This window comes from Nipponia nippon, unplaced genomic scaffold, assembly GCF_047370975.1.
Source record: "Nipponia nippon isolate SJK-2023a ecotype South Korea unplaced genomic scaffold, ASM4737097v1 scaffold_44, whole genome shotgun sequence".
Classification (NCBI taxonomy): Eukaryota; Metazoa; Chordata; class Aves; order Pelecaniformes; family Threskiornithidae; genus Nipponia; species Nipponia nippon.
In genome coordinates, this window is record NW_028262363.1 from 644,146 (window position 1) to 662,865 (window position 18,720).

The following is an 18,720-nucleotide window of genomic DNA, read 5'->3' on the forward strand; positions in this document are numbered from 1 at the left end:
GGAGGCTTTGGGAGTTACTGGGCGGCACTGGGGCGTACTGGGGGGGCCCTGGGGAAGGACACAGGGGGGATTGGGGGGTCTGTGGGCCATAGTGGGTGGCACTGGTCCATACTGGGAGGAAGTGGGCTGTACTGGGAGGGATACAGGGGGCATTTTGGGAGGCCTTGGAGTTACTGGGGCATACTGGGGCGTACTGGGGGGGCCCTGGGGAAGGACGCAGGGGGGATTGGGGGGTCTGTGGGCCATACTGGGTGCCACTGGTCCATACTGGGAGGCACTCAGGGATACAGGGAGGGTTTTGGGAGGCCTTGGAGTTACTGGGCGGCACTGGGGCGTACTGGGGGGGCCCTGGGGAAGGACACAGGGGGGATTGGGGGGTCTGTGGGCCATACTGGGTGCCACTGGTCCATACTGGGAGGAAGTGGGCTGTACTGGGAGGGATACAGGGGGCATTTTGGGAGGCCTTGGAGTTACTGGGGCATACTGGGGCGTACTGGGGGGGCCCTGGGGAAGGACGCAGGGGGGATTGGGGGGTCTGTGGGCCATAGTGGGTGCCACTGGTCCATACTGGGAGGCACTCAGGGATACAGGGAGGGTTTTGGGAGGCTTTGGGAGTTACTGGGCGGCACTGGGGCGTACTGGGGGGGCCCTGGGGAAGGACGCAGGGGGATTGGGGGGTCTGTGGGCCAGGGTGGGCGGCAGTGGTCCATACTGGGAGGAAGTGGGCTGTACTGGGAGGGATACAGGGGGCATTTTGGGAGGCCTTGGAGTTACTGGGCGGCACTGGGGCGTACTGGGGGGCCCTGGGGAAGGACGCAGGGGGGATTGGGGGGTCTGTGGGCCATACTGGGTGCCACTGGTCCATACTGGGAGGCACTCAGGGATACAGGGAGGGTTTTGGGAGGCTTTGGGAGTTACTGGGCGGCACTGGGGCGTACTGGGGGGGCCCTGGGGAAGGACGCAGGGGGGATTGGGGGTTCTGCGGGCCATACTGGGCGGCACTGGTCCATACTGGTGGGCGCAGGTGCTGGCGGCTGTACTGGAGCACCCGGGACGCCCGCCGGCGCTGCTGGTATCGCTGCCGGATCCTGGAGCATCACCCGGGCCCCGGCCCCGAGGGGGGGCCCCCCCCCGGGCACCCCGAGGAGAACCGCACCATCGCCCACGGAACCCCCGGTACCGACCCCCCCCCACCCCTGGGTGCCCCCCCCCCAAACTCCTGGGTGCCCCCCAAATTCATGGGTGCCCCCCCAGACACCTGGGTGCCCCCAAATTCCTGGGTGCCCCCCTTGGACACCTGGGACCCCCCAAATTCATGGGTGCCCCCCCAGACACCTGGGTGCCCCCCAAACTCCTGGGACCCCCCAAATTCCTGGGTGCCCCCCCCCAAACTCCTGGGACCCCCCAAATTCCTGGGTGCCCCCCCAGACACCTGGGTGCCCCCCCAAACTCCTGGGTGCCCCCCTTGGACACCTGGTACCCCCCAAATTCCTGGGTGCCCCCCCCCAAACTCCTGGGACCCCCCAAATTCCTGGGTGCCCCCCCAGACACCTGGGTGCCCCCCAAACTCCTGGGTGCCCCCCCTTGGACACCTGGGACCCCCCAAATTCATGGGTGCCCCCCCAAACTCCTGGGACCCCCCAAATTCCTGGGTGCCCCCCCCAGACACCTGGGTGCCCCCCCAAATTCCTGGGTGCCCCCCAAACTCCTGGGACCCCCCAAATTCATGGGTGCCCCCCTTGGACACCTGGGACCCCCCAAATTCCTGGGTGCCCCCCCAGACACCTGGGTGCCCCCCCAAACTCCTGGGTGCCCCCCCTTGGACACCTGGGACCCCCCAAATTCATGGGTGCCCCCCCCAAACTCCTGGGACCCCCCAAATTCCTGGGTGCCCCCCAGACACCTGGGTGCCCCCCAAATTCCTGGGTGCCCCCCCAAACTCCTGGGACCCCCCAAATTCATGGGTGCCCCCCCTTGGACACCTGGGACCCCCCAAATTCCTGGGTGCCCCCCAAACTCCTGGGACCCCCCAAATTCCTGGGTGCCCCCAGACACCTGGGTGCCCCCCAAACTCCTGGGTGCCCCCCCTTGGACACCTGGGACCCCCCAAATTCATGGGTGCCCCCCCAAACTCCTGGGTGCCCCCCAAATTCCTGGGTGCCCCCCAGACACCTGGGTGCCCCCCAAACTCCTGGGTGCCCCCCTTGGACACCTGGGACCCCCCAAATTCATGGGTGCCCCCCCAGACACCTGCGTGCCCCCCCCCAAACTCCTGGGACCCCCCAAATTCCTGGGTGCCCCCCAGACTCCTGGGTGCCCCCAAACTCCTGGGTGCCCCCCAAATTCCTGGGTGCCCCCCAGGCTCCTGGGTGCCCCCCCCCCCCCAGGCTCCTGGGTGCCCCCCCCCCAAATTCCTGGGTGCCCCCCAGGCTCCTGGGTGCCCCCCAAATTCATGGGTGCCCCCCCCCCCCCTGATCCCTGGGTCCCTTTTTGGGGGGGTCCCCGACCCCTGGGTCCCCTTTGGGGGGGGGGCACCCCCGGCCGCTGGGGTCCTGGGTGCCCCCTGACCCCCCCCCCCCCGTGTCCCCCCTCCCCAGGCGCCAGCCCAGGGCCCCCCCCCAGCCCGGGCGGGGGTCCCCCCGAGGGTCCCCGGGGTCCCCCCAGCACCCGCCCGCGGGGCCCCGCGGGTACTCGCCCACCCGCCGGCCCCCCCCCGGCAGCTCCTCCCGGCCCCTCCCCTCCCCCGGTGAGTGACAGGGGGGGGGTGGGGGGGACACTGGGGACGTGGGGGGGGACAGAGGGGACATTGGGGGTCCTGGGGGACACTGGGGACATGGGGGGGTCATTGGGGACAGGGGGGATGGGGGGACATCGGGGACAGGGGGGACATTGGGGACAGTGGGGACATCGGGGACATTGGGGATGGGGGGGACATTGGGGACGTGGGGGGGACATTGGGGGTCCTTGGGGACCCTTGGGGACATGGGGGGGTCATTGGGGACATGGGGGGGGATAGGGGGGACATTGGGGACATGGGGGGGACAGGGGGGACATTGGGGGTCCTTGGGGACCCTTGGGGACACTGGGGACATGGGGGGTCATTGGGGACAGGGGGGACATCGGGGACAGCGGGGACGGGGGGACATTGGGGACAGGGGGGACATTGGGGACAGTGGGGACATCGGGGACATTGGGGATGGGGGGACATTGGGGACATGGGGGGGACAGGGGGGACATTGGGGGTCCTTGGGGACCCTTGGGGACACTGGGGACATGGAGGGGGACATGGGGGACATCGGGGACGGGGGGGACACTGGAGACGGGGGGGACAGCGGGGACGGGGGGACAGCGGGGACATTGGGGACATCGGGGATGGGGGGGACATTGGGGACGGGGGACCCTTGGGGACATTGGGGACATTGTGGACGGGGGGGGGACATTGGGGATGGGGGGGACAGGGGGACATTGGGGGTCCTTGGGGACACTGGGGACATGGGGGGGTCATTGGGGACATCGGGGACAGGGGGGACATCGGGGATGGGGGGACATCGGGGACAGGGGGGACATTGGGGACATGGGGGTACAGGGGGACATTGGGGACGGGGGGGACATTGGGGGTCCTTGGGGACCCTTGGGGACACTGGGGACATGGGGGGACGACATTGGGGATGGGGGGACATTTGGGGACATTGGGGACATCAGGGATGGGGGGGACACATTGGGGACATGGAGGGGGACGTGGGGGACCCTTGGGGACACTGGGGACAGGGGGGGACATTGGGGACAGGGAGGGGACATGGGGGGTCCTTGGGGACAGGGGGGGGGCATTGGGGACCCCTGGGGACGTCCCCTGAGCCCGTGTCCCCCCCCCCAGGCAGCGCCACCCCGGTGGCCCGTCACATCCTGACGGTGGGGGACCCCGAGTTCCCCCCGCCCCGGCGGGCGCGCAGGGCCCTGTCACCCGCCGGCGTCACCCGGCGCTGTCCCCCGCGTCACCCGGGCAACCGCCCGCCGCCACCGCCGCCGGCGTCACCCCCGAGGCCGCCGTCGCCGGGGGGGCCGAGGGCCTCGTCTGAGCCAGCGTCACCCGGGGGGCCACCGTCACCCGGAGAGCCACCGTCACCTGGAGAGCCACCGTCACCCGGAGGGCCACCGTCACCCGGAGGGCCATCACCGTTGCTTGGAGGGCCACCGTCGTCACCTGGAAGGCCACCATCGTCACCTGGAGGGCCACCACCGTCGCTTGGAGGGCCACCATCATCACCTGGAAGGCCACCATCGTCACCTGGAGGGCCACCACCGTCGCTTGGAGGACCACCACCGTCGCTTGGAGGACCACCGTCGTCGCCTGGAAGGCCGCCATTGTCACCTGGAAGGCCACCGTCATCACCTGGAGGGCCACCACCGTCACTTGGAGGGCCACCACCGTCACTTGGAGGGTCATCACCGTCACTTGGAGGGCCACCACCGTCACCTCGAGGGCCACCGTCGGCCGTGGGACAAGCGTCACCGCAGGAGCCGCCGTCCCCCGCGGGACCGAGGTCGCCCCCCAAGCCACCGTCACCCAACGGGCCAACGTCAACCGCGAGGTCCTCGTCCCCCACGGGGCCACCGTCGTCACCGACGGTGGCGCCGTCCCCCCTGGAGCCGTTGTCCCCACCGGGTGGCCCGGACCTGGCCCTGGACGAGCTGGATGTCACCGAGCTGGCCTTGGCCGCCGGGTTGTTGGGTGCCACGGGGACGGCGGCGGGTGACAGCAGCGAGGAGGAGGACGGCGGCGGCCGCGCCCGCGGGCGTTACTACCGCTTCGCCCGCACCGTGGTGACGCGGGAGCCGTCCTCCCCCTGTCCCCTCCCTCTGCCCCACATCGACCAATTGGACGGGGTGGACGACGGCGGGGACAAGGGACAACGGGAGGGGCCACCGCCGGGGCCACCCCCCCGGCCGCCCGCCGCTGAGGACCTTCCCTCCGACATCGTGGACTTTGTGCTCAAGAACATGGCGGGGGACGGCGCCAAGGCCGCGGGGAGCCCGGCGGCCGGGTTGGGCGTCAACGGGGACGGTGGCACCCCGTGGGTGACGGAGGGGACGGCCCGGCGGCCCGCCGAGGGACGGGGGGTCCGGGACGGCCACCGAGGGGGTCCCCGTGGTGGGGACGTCCGTACGGGCGACGGAGATGGCGCCCGTGAAGATGGCGCCCGTGGGCCCGTTCTTGGTGGCCGTGGCACCCGTGAAGATGGCACCCACGGAGATGGCACCCACGGACACGTCTTTGATGGCCACGGCACCCATGGAAACGCCACCCACGGTCACGTCATCGGTGGCCACGTCACCCGCGGCCACCTCGCCCCTGGAGGTGCCACCAACGGCCACGCCGCCCCTGGAGACGCCACCCACCACAACGGCACCCACCGCGACGGCACCCTCTCCAACAGCACCCACGGCCGGGTCACCCGCCTCAGCGCCAGCCGCCACGGTGTCACCCTGGGCGAGGCCGGGGGACGCTGGGTGTCCCCGTGGGGCCCGGCCGGGGCACCCAAACGCCCCGGGGAGACGTCGGGTCCCGGTGCCAAGCGGGCGCGGCTGGAGGCCACCGGTGACGAGGGGGACAGCACCGAGGACAACCCGGCCACCAAGTAAGGATCGTGGCCAACGGCACCCATGGGTGCCCCCCAGCACCCAAGAGGGGCACCCAGGTGGGCCCATGGGTGCCCACCATGGTGGGACCATCCCAGTTGGGTCTATGGGTGCCCATCGTGGTGGGACCATCCCATGGGTGCCCATCGTGGTGGGACCATCCCAGTTGGGTCTATGGGTGCCCATCGTGGTGGGACCGTCCCATGGGTGCCCATCGTGGTGGGACCATCCCAGTTGGGTCTATGGGTGCCCATCGTGGTGGGACCGTCCCATGGGTGCCCATCGTGGTGGGACCATCCCAGTTGGGTCTATGGGTGCCCATCGTGGTGGGACCGTCCCATGGGTGCCCATCGTGGTGGGACCATCCCAGTTGGGCCTACGGGTGCCCACCATGGTGGGACCATCCCATGGGTGCCCATCGTGGTGGGACCATCCCAGTTGGGCCTACGGGTGCCCACCATGGTGGGACCGTCCCATGGGTGCCCATCGTGGTGGGACCATCCCAGTTGGGTCTACGGGTGCCCATCGTGGTGGGACCGTCCCATGGGTGCCCATCGTGGTGGGACCGTCCCAGTTGGGCCTACGGGTGCCCACCATGGTGGGACCATCCCATGGGTGCCCATCGTGGTGGGACCATCCCAGTTGGGCCTACGGGTGCCCACCATGGTGGGACCATCCCATGGGTGCCCATCGTGGTGGGACCATCCCAGTTGGGCCTACGGGTGCCCATCATGGTGGGACCGTCCCAGTTGGGTCTATGGGTGCCCATCGTGGTGGGACCATCCCAGTTGGGCCTACGGGTGCCCACCATGGTGGGACCGTCCCAGTATTCCCAGTTGAGCCCGTGGGTGCTCCCATCCCTTCCTGGCGTGTGGGGAGGTGGCCGTAGGTGCCCGCAGCACCCATGGGTGATGGTTGCACCCACAGGCCGTGCCAGGGCCCAGTGCCGCTGCCGCCGCTCCGGGACGCGCTCGACATCAAGGAGGAGCCTGAAGACCTCAGCGACACCGGGAGCTTCGGGTGAGCACCAGCACCCATCCCTGAGCACCCAAAACCCATCCATGGGTGCCCACCACCCATCCTGAGCTCCCACCACCCATCCTGAGCACCCACCACCCATCCTGAGCACCCAAACCCCATCCATAGCACCCAAAACCCATCCATGAGCACCCAAAACTCATCCCTGGGCACCCACCACCCATCCCTGGTCGCCCACCACCCATCCCTGAGCACCCAAAACCCATCCCTGAGCACCCACCACCCATCCCTGAGCACCCAAAACCCATCCCTGGTTGCCCACCACCCATCCCTGGTCGCCCACCACCCATCCTGAGCACCCACCACCCATCCCTGGTTGCCCACCACCCATCCCTGGTCGCCCACCACCCATCCCTGAGCACCCACCACCCATCCTGAGCACCCAAAACTCATCCATGGGCACCCACCACCCATCCCTGGGCACCCACCACCCATCCCTGGTCGCCCACCACCCATCCTGAGCACCCAAACCCCATCCATAGCACCCAAAACCCATCCATGAGCACCCAAAACTCATCCCTGGGCACCCACCACCCATCCCTGGTCGCCCCCCACCCATCCTGAGCACCCACCACCCATCCCTGAGCACCCAAAACCCATCCCTGAGCACCCACCACCCATCCTGAGCACCCACCACCCATCCCTGAGCACCCACCACCCATCCTGAGCACCCAAAACCCATCCCTGGTCGCCCACCACCCATCCTGAGCACCCACCACCCATCCCTGAGCACCCACCACCCATCCTGAGCACCCAAAACCCATCCCTGGTTGCCCACCACCCATCCCTGGTCGCCCACCACCCATCCTGAGCACCCAAAACCCATCCCTGGTCGCCCACCACCCATCCTGAGCACCCACCACCCATCCTGAGCACCCAAAACCCATCCCTGAGCACCCACCACCCATCCTGAGCACCCAAAACTCATCCATGGGCACCCACCACCCATCCCTGGGCACCCACCACCCATCCTGAGCACCCAAAACCCATCCCTGGTCGCCCACCACCCATCCTGAGCACCCACCACCCATCCTGAGCACCCAAAACCCATCCCTGGTTGCCCACCACCCATCCCGAGCACCCACCACCCATCCCTGAGCACCCACCACCCACCCATGGTCTCCCACCACCCATCCCTGCTCTCCCATCCCCCACGGGTACCCACCCCAGGGTGCTGCCCCCCCCCTCACCCCTGTCACCCCCCCCACCCAGGTCCCCCCGGGCCCGGCGCCCTCCCCCGGCTGCAGCCCCCCCCCGAGCGACGGCGCCTTGGAGCCCCCTTGGGCCGCCTGCGCAGGTAGGGGCACCCATGGGTGCCACCAGTGGGATGGGGGACACCTATGGGTGCCACCAGTGTGGGGTGGGGGGCAACCATGGGTGCCAACGATGGGCTGGGGACACCCATGGGTGCCACCAGTGGGATCAGGACACCCATGGGTGCCACCAATGGGCTGGGGGACACCTATGGGTGCCACCAGCGTGGGGTGGGACACACATGGGTGCCACCAGTGGGATCAGGACACCCATAGGTGCCACCAATGGGACTGGGGACACCCATGGGTGCCACCAGTGGGATCAGGACACCCATGGGTGCCACCAGTGTGGGGTGGGGGGCAACCATGGGTGCTATTAATGGGACTGGGGACACCCATGGGTGCCACCAGTGGGATCAGGACACCCATGGGTGCCACCAATGGGACTGGGGATGCCACCAGCGTGGGGTGGGACACCCGTGGGTGCCACCAATGGGATCAGGACACCCATGGGTGCCACCGGTGTGGGGTGGGGGGCAACCATGGGTGCCACCAATGGAACCGGGGACACCCATGGGTGCCACCAGTGGGATCAGGACACCCATGGGTGCCACCAATGGAACCGGGGACACCCGTGGGTGCCACCAGCGTGGGGTGGGACACCCATGGGTGCCACCAATGGGCCGGGGACACCCATGGGTGCGGGGGGGGGTTGGTCCGCGGGTGTCCCCATGCCCCCCTCCCCCCCCCCCCAGGCGGCAGCTCGGAGGACGAGTCCCCCCGCCCCGCCCCCGCCGCGCCCCCCTCCCCCCGCCCGCCCCCACCTGCGCTTCGAGATCAGCAGCGAGGACGGGCTCAGCGTCAGCGCCGACACCATCGACGGTGGCACCGGGGACACGGGGGGGACACGGGGACATGGGGGGGCATGGGGACATTGGGGACGGGGGGCCACGGGGACACGGGGACATGGGGGGGGCATGGGGACATTGGGGACATGGGGACGTTGGGGACAGGGGGGCCATGGGGACATGGGGGGGCATGGGGACATTGGGGACGGGGGGGCCACGGGGACACGGGGACATGGGGGGGGCATGGGGACATTGGGGACATGGGGACATTGGGGACATGGGGGCCACGGGGACATGGGGACATGGGGGGGCATGGGGACACTGGGGACAGGGGGGACATTGGGGACATGGGGACGGGGGGCCACGGGGACATGGGGGGGCATGGGGACATTGGGGACGGGGGGGCCACGGGGACATGGGGGGCATGGGGACATTGGGGACAGGGGGGACATGGGGACATGGGGGGGCATGGGGACATTGGGGACATGGGGGACATTGGGGACATGGGGACATGGGGGGGGCATGGGGACACTGGGGACAGGGGGGACATTGGGGACATGGGGATGGGGGGGCCACGGGGACATGGGGGGGCATGGGGACATTGGGGACGGGGGGGCCACGGGGACATGGGGGGGCATGGGGACATTGGGGACATGGGGACGTTGGGGACAGGGGGGACATGGGGGGGCATGGGGATATTGGGGACATGGGGGACATTGGGGACACTGGGGACATGGGGGGGCATGGGGATATTGGGGACATGGGGGACATTGGGGACATGGGGGGGCATGGGGATATTGGGGACATGGGGACATTGGGGACAGGGGGATGGGGGGGCCACGGGGACATGGGGGGGGCATGGGGACATTGGGGACATGGGGACGTTGGGGACAGGGGGGACATGGGGGGGCATGGGGGACATTGGGGACACGGGGACGGGGGGACACTGGGGACATGGGAGGGACATGGGGACACGGGGACATTGGGGACATGGGGATGGGGGACATAGGGGGACAAGGGGGCATGGGGACGTTGGGGACAAGGGGACATAGGGGGAGATGGGGACATGGCGGGGGCATGGGGACATTGGGGACATGGGGACGGGGGGACACAGGGAGGTGGGGAAACTGGGGACATGGGGGGACACGGGGACATGGGGGCATTGGGGACAAGGAGGGCATGGGGACGTGGGGGGGACATGGGGACGTTGGGGACATGGGGACACGGGGGGGACGTTGGGGACACGGGGGGGACAGGGGGACATGGGGGATATGAGGGGGACATGGGCACATTGGGGACATGGGGGACATTGGGGACGCGGGGACAAGGGGGGGGGGGGGACATGGGGACGTTGGGGACACGGGGACACGTTGGGGACATGGGGGGACGGGGGGTGACGCCCCGCTGTCCCCAGGCGCCTGGCGCGCCGTCATCGAGAAGGTGCAGGAGGCTCGCGCCAACGCCCGGCTCAAGCACCTCTCCTTCGCCGGTGAGCCCCCACCCATGGGTGCCCCCCACCCATGGGGACCCCCCCCCACCCCCCACCCCATGGGTGCCCCCCTGGGTCCTCCCTGGCCAACTGGGTGCCCCCCCCGCCCCCAGACACTTGGGTGCCCCCTCCAAACCCCTCGGACCCCCTGGGTGCCCCCCCAGACCCCTGGGTGCCCCCCAAATACCTGGGTCCCCCCCCCCGGGTGCCCCCCAGACCCATGGGTGCCCCCTGGGACCCCCCCAGCCCCCTCCCCCAGCAGGGGTCCCATGGGTGCCCCCCCAACCCCCTGGATCCCCCCCAGCCCCCTGGGTTCCCTCTGGGTGCCCCCCCAGCCCCATGGGTGCCCCCCCCCAGCAGGGGTCCCATGGGTGCCCCCCAGCCCCATGGGTGCCCCCCCAACCCCCGGATCCCCCCCAGCCCCTGGGTCCCCTCTGGGTGCCACCCCCAGCCCCATGGGTGCCCCCCTGGCACCCCCCAGCCCCCCCCGCCCCCCAGCAGGGGTCCCATGGGTGCCCCCCAGCCCCATGGGTGGCCCCCCCCCCCCAGCAGGGGTCCCATGGGTGCCCCCCCACACCCCACCCCCCCAGCAGGGGTCCCATGGGTGCCCCCCCACACCCCACCCCCCCAGCAGGGGTCCCATGGGTGCCCCCCCCAACCCCCGGATCCCCCCCCAGCCCCCTGGCCCCCCTCTGGGTCCCCCCCCCAGCCCCATGGGTGCCCCCCTGGGACCCCCCAGCCCCCCCCCGCCCCCCAGCAGGGGTCCCATGGGAGCCCTCCCCAGCCCCTGCCCCCCCCCCAGCAGGGGTCCCATGGGTGCCCCTCCCCCAGCAGGGGTCCCATGGGTGCCCCCCCAACCCCCCGGATCCCCCCCCAGCCCCCTGGGTCCCCTCTGGGTGCCCCCCCAGCCCCATGGGTGCCCCCCCCGCCCCCCAGCAGGGGTCCCATGGGTGCCCCCCAACCCCCTGGATCCCCCCAGCCCCCTGGGTCCCCTCTGGGTGCCACCCCCAGACCCATGGGTGCCCCCCTGGGACCCCCCAACCCCCCCCGCCCCCCAGCAGGGGTCCCATGGGTGCCCCCCAGCCCCATGGGTGGCCCCGCCCCCCCAGCAGGCGTCCCATGGGTGCCCCCCCACACCCCACCCCCCAGCAGGGGTCCCATGGGTGCCCCCCCAGCCCCATGGGTGCCCCCCCCAGCAGGGGTCCCATGGGTGCCCCCCCAATCCCCCGGATCCCCCCCAGCCCCCTGGGTTCCCTCTGGGTGCCACCCCCAGCCCCATGGGTGCCCCCCTGGGACCCCCCAGCCCCCCCCCCCCCGCCCCCCAGCAGGGGTCCCATGGGTGCCCCCCCAGCCCCATGGGTGCCCCCCCCCAGCAGGGGTCCCATGGGTGCCCCCCCACACCCCACCCCCCAGCAGGGGTCCCATGGGTGCCCCCCCCAGCCCCATGGGTGCCCCCCCCCCAGCAGGGGTCCCATGGGTGCCCCCCCACCCCACCCCCCCAGCAGGGGTCCCATGGGTGCCCCCCCAGACCCCTGGGTGCCCCCCCAGCCCCCTGGGTCCCCTCTGGGTGCCCCCCCAGCCCCATGGGTGCCCCTCCCCCCAGCAGGGGTCCCATGGGTGCCCCCCCCAACCCCCGGATCCCCCCAGCCCCCTGGGTCCCCTCTGGGTGCCCCCCCAGCCCCATGGGTGCCCCCCCCCCCGCCCCCCAGCAGGGGTCCCATGGGTGCCCCCCCCCCCAGGGATGAGCGGGCTGCGCCTGCTGGGGATGCAGCACGACGCCGTCATCTTCCTGGTGGAGCAGCTGCCGGGGGCGGGCGCCTGCCGCCGCTACCGCTTCCGCTACCACCCGCGCCGGGACCCCCCGCACCCCCCGCCCCGCAACCCCTCCGGCTGCGCCCGCGCCGAGCTCTACCTGCGGTGGGTGCTGCCCCCTCCCCCGGGCACCCGCGGGTGCTCCCGGGCCTCCCCAGGGCCATTGGGGCCCTCCACGGGGCGCCCATGGGTGCTGCTGGGTGGCTGTGAGCCTCTATGGGGCACCCATGGGTGCTGATGGGTGGCTGTGGGTTGCTGTGAGCCTCTATGGGGCACCCATGGGTGCTGATGGGTGGCTGTGAGCCTCTATGGGGCACCCATGGGTGCTGGTGGTGCTCCCCGGGGCGATTGGGTCCCTCCACGGGGCGCCCATGGGTGCTGATGGGTGGCTGTGAGCCTCTATGGGGCACCCATGGGTGCTGGTGGTGCTCCCCGGGGCGATTGGGTCCCTCCACGGGGCGCCCATGGGTGCTAATGGTCCTCCCCAGGGTGGCTGAGGGTGGCTGTGGATGGCTGTGAGCCTCTATGGGGCACCCATGGGTGCTGATGGGTGGCTGTGAGCCTCTATGGGGCACCCATGGGTGCTGGTGGTGCTCCCCGGGGCGATTGGGTCCCTCCACGGGGCGCCCATGGATGCTGATGGGTGGCTGTGAGCCTCTATGGGGCACCCATGGGTGCTGGTGGTGCCCCCCGGGGCGATTGGGGCCCTCCACGGGGCACCCATGGGTGGCTATGGGTGGTTGTGAGCCTCTATGGGGCACCCATGGGTGCTCCCGGGCCTCCCCAGGGCGATTGGGTCCCTCCACGGGGCACCCCTGGGTGCTGCTGGGTGGCTGTGAGCCTCTATGGGGCACCCATGGGTGCTGATGGGTGCCTATGGGTGGCTGTGAGCCTCTATGGGGCACCCATGGGTGCTGGTGGTGCTCCCTGGGGCGGTTGGGTCCCTCCACGGGGCGCCCATGGGTGCTGATGGGTGGCTGTGAGCCTGTATGGGGCACCCATGGGTGCTGATGGGTGGCTGTGGGTTGCTGTGAGCCTCTATGGGGCACCCATGGGTGCTGGTGGGTGGCTGTGAGCCTCTATGGGGCACCCATGGGTGCTGGTGGTGCTCCCCGGGGCGATTGGGGCCCTCCACGGGGCACCCATGGGTGGCTATGGGTGGTTGTGAGCCTCTATGGGGCACCCATGGGTGCTGATGGGTGCCTATGGGTGGCTGTGAGCCTCTATGGGGCACCCATGGGTGCTGATGGGTGCCTATGGGTGGCTGTGAGCCTCTATGGGGCACCCATGGGTGCTGCAGGTCCTCCCCGGGGTGGCCGGGTCCCTCCCCACGGCACCCATGGGTGCTCCTCCCCCCCCCTTTACACCCCCCCCATAGCTCCCCCCAACACCCCCACCCCCCCGACACCTTGCCATGGGGGTGTCCCCCAGGGGGGGGGGTGGGGGTGGGGAGCCCCCATGGGTGCCCTGACACCCCCCCCCCCTCCCCCCCCCGTAGGAAGTGCACCTTCGACATGTTCAGCTTCCTGGCCTCCCAGCACCGCACCCTCCCCCAGGGCCCCCCCCCCGCGACGAGGAGGAGGACGAGGTGCAGCTGAAGCCCACCCGGTGAGCCCCCACCCATGGGTGCCCCCACCCCCCACCCATGGGTGCCCCCCACCCACGGGTGCCCCCCAACCCCCCCTTCCCCGCACGCCCGGCTCCCCTGGGGGTGGGGGTTGGGGCGCGCTGGGGGGGGGGGGGGGGTCCGCCCGGGGGGGGGGGGGGGGGCGCCCGGCAGCACCCATGGGTGCCCCCCTCCCCCTGACCCCCCCAGCCGTGCCACCAGCCTGGAGCTGCCCATGGCCATGCGCTTCCGTCACCTCAAGAGGACCGCCAAGGAGGCCGTCGGCGTCTACCGGTGAGGTCACCGCGTCACCCCGTCACCCCGTCACCCTGTCACCCCGTCACCCCGTCACCCCGCCCCGGTGGCACCCCAACCCTGGTGTCACCTCTTCTGGGTGTCACCCCTTCCTGATGTCATCCTACCCTGGTGTCACCCCTCCTCGGTGTCACCCCTCTTCGGTGTCACCCCTCTTCGGTGTCACCCCAACCTTGTGTCACCCCAACCCTGGTGTCACCTCTTCTGGGTGTCACCCTTTCCTGATGTCACCCCACCCTGGTGTCACCCATCTTTGGTGTCACCCCTCCTTGATGTCACCCCTCCTTGGTGTCACCTGTCCTTGGTGTCACCTGTCCTTGGGGTCACCCATCCTTGGGGTCATCCCTCCTCGGTGTCACCCGTCCTCGGTGTCACCCCAACCTTGTGTCACCCGTCCTCAGTGTCACCCCACCCCGGTGTCACCCCTCCTTGGTGTCACCCATCCTTTGTGTCACCCCAACCTGCTGTCCCTTCTTCTTGCTGTCACCCCTCCCCAGTGTCACCCCACCCCGGTGTCACCTCTCCTTGGTGTCACCCATCTTTGGTGTCACCCATCTTTGGTGTCACCCCACCCCGGCGTCACCTCTCCTTGGCGTCACCCGTCTTGGCTGTCGCCCCACCCCGATGTCACCTCTCCATGGTGTCACCCGTCTTTGCTGTCACCCCAACCTGGTGTCACCCGTCCGTGCTGTAACCCCACCCCGGTGTCACTCCACCCTCGTGTCACCCGTCTTTGGTGTCACCCATCTTTATTGTCACCCCCCCCCCCAGTGTCACCACCTTTGCTGTCACCCCCCCCCCCGGTGTCACCTCTCCTTGTTGTCACCCCACCCTGGCGTCACCCATCTTTGGTGTCAGCCATCTTTGCCGTCACCCCGCCCCGGTGCCAGCCCCCGCAGTGGGGCCGGGGGGGGGGGTCGGCGGGTGACGGCGGGTGTCAGGCGGTGCCGGGGGGGGGGTGGGGGTGTCCCAGGTTTGGGGTGACGCCGCTGTCCCCCCTCCCCCCCCCCAGCTCGGCCATCCACGGGCGGGGGCTGTTCTGCAAGCGCAACATCGAGGCGGGGGAGATGGTGATCGAGTACTCGGGGATCGTCGTGCGCTCGGTGCTGACCGACAAGCGGGAGAAGTTCTACGACAGCAAGGTGGGACCTTGGGGACACCCTGGGGACACCTTGGGGACACCTTGGGGACACCTTGGGGACACCCTGGGGACACCCCGGGGACGTGGAGACACCGTGGGGACGTGGGGTGCGAGCCGCTGGGTGCCCACCAGCAAGCGGGAGAAGTTTGACGACAGCGAGGTGGGACCCTGGGGACCTTGGGGATCTTGGGGACCTTGGGGACACCTTGGGGACACCTTGGGGACACCCTGGGGACACCCCGGGGACGTGGAGACACCGTGGGGACGTGGGGTGCGAGCCGCTGGGTGCCCACCAGCAAGCGGGAGAAGTTTGACGACAGCGAGGTGGGACCCTGGGGACCTTGGGGACACCTTGGGGACCTTGGGGACCTTGGGGCCATGGGGCCTCATCTGCTGGGGAGCCATGTCCCCGTCCCCAAGGCGGGTGCTCCGTGTCCCCATCCCATGGTGGCATCTCCATCTGCTGGTGATGTCCCCATCCCATGGTGACGTCCCCACCCCTTGGTGGCATCTCCATCCCTTCATGGTGTCCCTATCCCATGGTGACGTCCCCACCCCTTGGTGGCATCTCCGTCCCTTGATGGTGTCCCCCACCCCATGGTGACCTCCCCCATCCCATGGTGGCATCTCCATCCCTTTATGGTGTCCCTATCCCATGGTGACGTTCCCCACCCCATGGTGGCATCTCTGTCCCTTGATGGTGTCCCCCACCCCACGGTGACCTCCCCACCCCATGGTGACTTCCCCCACCCCATGGTGGCATCTCCACCCCTTGGTGGCATCTCCGTCCCTTTATGGTGTCCCCATCCCATGGTGGCATCTCCACCCCATGGTGACCTCCCCCACCCCATGGTGACGTCCCCACCCCGTGGTGGCATCTCCATCCCTTCATGGTGTCCCCATCCCATGGTGGCATCTCCACCCCATGGTGACCTCCCCCACCCCGCGGTGACCTCCCCACCCCATGGTGATGTCCCCACCCCATGGTGACATCCCCCATCCCATGGTGGCATCTCCACCCCTTGGTGGCATCTCCGTCCCTTGATGGTGTCCCCCACCCCATGGTGACGCCCCCACCCCATGGTGACATCCCCCATCCCATGGTGACGTCCCCACCCCGTGGTGGCATCTCCGTCCCTTCATGGTGTCCCCCACCCCATGGTGACGTCCCCCATCCCATGGTGGCATCTCCACCCCATGGTGACCTCCCCCACCCCATGGTGACGTCCCCACCCCGTGGTGGCATCTCCATCCCTTGATGGTGTCCCCCACCCCATGGTGACTTCCCCCACCCCATGGTGACGTCCCCACCCCATGGTGACATCCCCCACCCCATGGTGGCATCTCCACCCCTTGGTGGCATCTCCATCCCTTGATGGTGTCCCCCACCCCATGGTGACGTCCCCACCCCATGGTGACATCCCCCATCCCATAGTGGCATCTCCACCCCTTGGTGGCATCTCCGTCCCTTGATGGTGTCCCCATCCCATGGTGGCATCTCCACCCCATGGTGGCATCTCCATCCCTTCATGGTGTCCCCCACCCCACGGTGACCTCCCCACCCCATGGTGACCTCCCCCACCCCATGGTGACCTCCCCACCCCATGGTGACTTCCCCCACCCCATGGTGACGTCCCCACCCCATGGTGACGTCCCCACCCCATGGTGACCTCCCCCATCCCATGGTGGCATCTCCACCCCATGGTGGCATCTCCATCCCTTCATGGTGTCCCTATCCCATGGTGACGTCCCCACCCCGTGGTGGCATCTCCGTCCCTTGATGGTGTCCCCCACCCCACGGTGACCTCCCCACCCCATGGTGACCTCCCCCACCCCATGGTGACCTCCCCCACCCCATGGTGACGCCCCCACCCCATGGTGACCTCCCCCATCCCATGGTGGCATCTCCACCCCATGGTGGCATCTCCGTCCCTTCATGGTGTCCCTATCCCATGGTGACGTCCCCACCCCGTGGTGGCATCTCCGTCCCTTGATGGTGTCCCCCACCCCACGGTGACCTCCCCCATCCCATGGTGACGTCCCCACCCCGTGGTGGCATCTCCATCCCTTGATGGTGTCCCCCACCCCACAGTGACCTCCCCACCCCATGGTGACCTCCCCCACCCCATGGTGACGTCCCCACCCCATGGTGACTTCCCCCACCCCATGGTGACCTCCCCCACCCCATGGTGACGTCCCCACCCCATGGTGACCTCCCCCACCCCATGGTGACGCCCCCACCCCATGGTGACCTCCCCCATCCCATGGTGGCATCTCCACCCCATGGTGGCATCTCCGTCCCTTCATGGTGTCCCTATCCCATGGTGACGTCCCCACCCCGTGGTGGCATCTCCGTCCCTTGATGGTGTCCCCCACCCCACGGTGACCTCCCCACCCCATGGTGACGTCCCCACCCCGTGGTGGCATCTCCATCCCTTCATGGTGTCCCTATCCCATGGTGACGTCCCCACCCCGTGGTGGCATCTCCGTCCCTTGATGGTGTCCCCCACCCCACGGTGACCTCCCCACCCCATGGTGACGTCCCCACCCCGTGGTGGCATCTCCATCCCTTGATGGTGTCCCCCACCCCACAGTGACCTCCCCACCCCATGGTGACGTCCCCACCCCATGGTGACGTCCCCACCCCGTGGTGGCATCTCCGTCCCTTCATGGTGTCCCCCACCCCATGGTGACGTCCCCCACCCCATGGTGACCTCCCCCACCCCATGGTGATGTCCCCACCCCGTGGTGGCATCTCCGTCCCTTCATGCTGTCCCCCACCCCCACGGTGACCCCTCCCCCTCCCCCCGCAGGGCATCGGCTGCTACATGTTCCGCATCGACGACGCCGAGGTGGTGGACGCCACCATGCACGGCAGCGCCGCCCGCTTCATCAACCACTCCTGCGAGCCCAACTGCTACTCCCGCGTCATCCAGGTGGAGGGCCACAAGCGCATCGTCATCTTCGCCCTGCGCCGCATCCTGCGCGGCGAGGAGCTCACCTACGACTACAAGTTCCCCATCGAGGAGCCCGCCGCCAAGCTGCCCTGCAACTGCGGCGCCAAGCGCTGCCGCCGCTTCCTCAACTGAGGCGGGGGGGGGGGGAGGGGCGGGGCGGCGCCCATGGGTGCGGCTTGGGGGGGTGGGGGGGGAGGTGCTCCTGAAGTCCTGGAGATGCCTACAGGCAAGATGGAGCACCCATGGGTGCTGGCGAGCAGCTGGAGGGGCGATACGGAAGCCCTGGAGATGCCTACAGGCAAGATGGAGCGCCCATGGGTGCTGGCAAGCGGCTGGAGGGGCGATACGGAAGTCCTGGAGGTGTCTGCAGGGAAGATGGAGCACCCATGGGTGCTGGCGAGCAGCTGGAGAGGGGAACTGGGAGCTCTGGAGATGCCTACAACCAACCGGGAGCACCCATGGGTGCTGGCGAGCGGCTGGAGGGGCGATACGGAAGTCCTGGAGATGCCTATAACCAACTGGGAGCGCCCATGGGTGCTGGGGAGCAGCTGGAGGGGCGATGTGGAAGTCCTGGAGATGCCTACAGGGGAAGATGGAGCGCCCGGGGGTGCTGGCGAGCGGCTG

The 18,720-nt window shown here is 69.6% G+C and overlaps 2 protein-coding genes across 2 annotated transcripts in view; both read left to right on the plus strand.

Annotated features, from left to right (window-relative positions):
• KMT2B (lysine methyltransferase 2B) overlaps positions 1–7,197 on the plus strand; it is a 45,248-nt gene extending 38,051 nt beyond the window's left edge. The window contains exons 25-27 of the mRNA XM_087778530.1: positions 1,025–1,176; positions 3,875–5,636; positions 6,565–7,197. Of these exons, the coding sequence (XP_087634656.1) occupies positions 1,025–1,176; positions 3,875–5,636; positions 6,565–6,661 (2,011 nt within the window). The 3' untranslated portion in view covers positions 6,662–7,197. The remainder of the gene's footprint in view (positions 1–1,024; positions 1,177–3,874; positions 5,637–6,564) is intronic.
• A 1,532-nt stretch (positions 7,198–8,729) lies between these two features.
• Positions 8,730–18,243, plus strand: LOC148052777 (histone-lysine N-methyltransferase 2B-like). Its single transcript, XM_087778507.1, has 7 exons — positions 8,730–8,810; positions 10,191–10,265; positions 12,005–12,182; positions 13,576–13,685; positions 13,894–13,977; positions 15,011–15,140; positions 17,953–18,243. The coding sequence occupies exons 5-7, from the start codon at positions 13,919–13,921 to the stop codon at positions 18,226–18,228; spliced, it is 465 nt and encodes a 154-aa protein (XP_087634633.1). The 5' UTR covers positions 8,730–8,810; positions 10,191–10,265; positions 12,005–12,182; positions 13,576–13,685; positions 13,894–13,918; the 3' UTR covers positions 18,229–18,243.
• The last annotated feature ends 477 nt before the right edge of the window (positions 18,244–18,720 follow it).

Coding starts and splice junctions, on each gene's coding strand:
- LOC148052777 (XM_087778507.1), top strand. CDS start 13,919: ATGGCCATGCGCTTCCGTCACCTCAAGAGGACCGCCAAGGAGGCCGTC. Junction 13,978..15,010: donor GAGGCCGTCGGCGTCTACCG/GTGAGGTCACCG, acceptor CCCCCCCCCCAG/CTCGGCCATCCACGGGCGGG. Junction 15,141..17,952: donor AGAAGTTCTACGACAGCAAG/GTGGGACCTTGG, acceptor CTCCCCCCGCAG/GGCATCGGCTGCTACATGTT.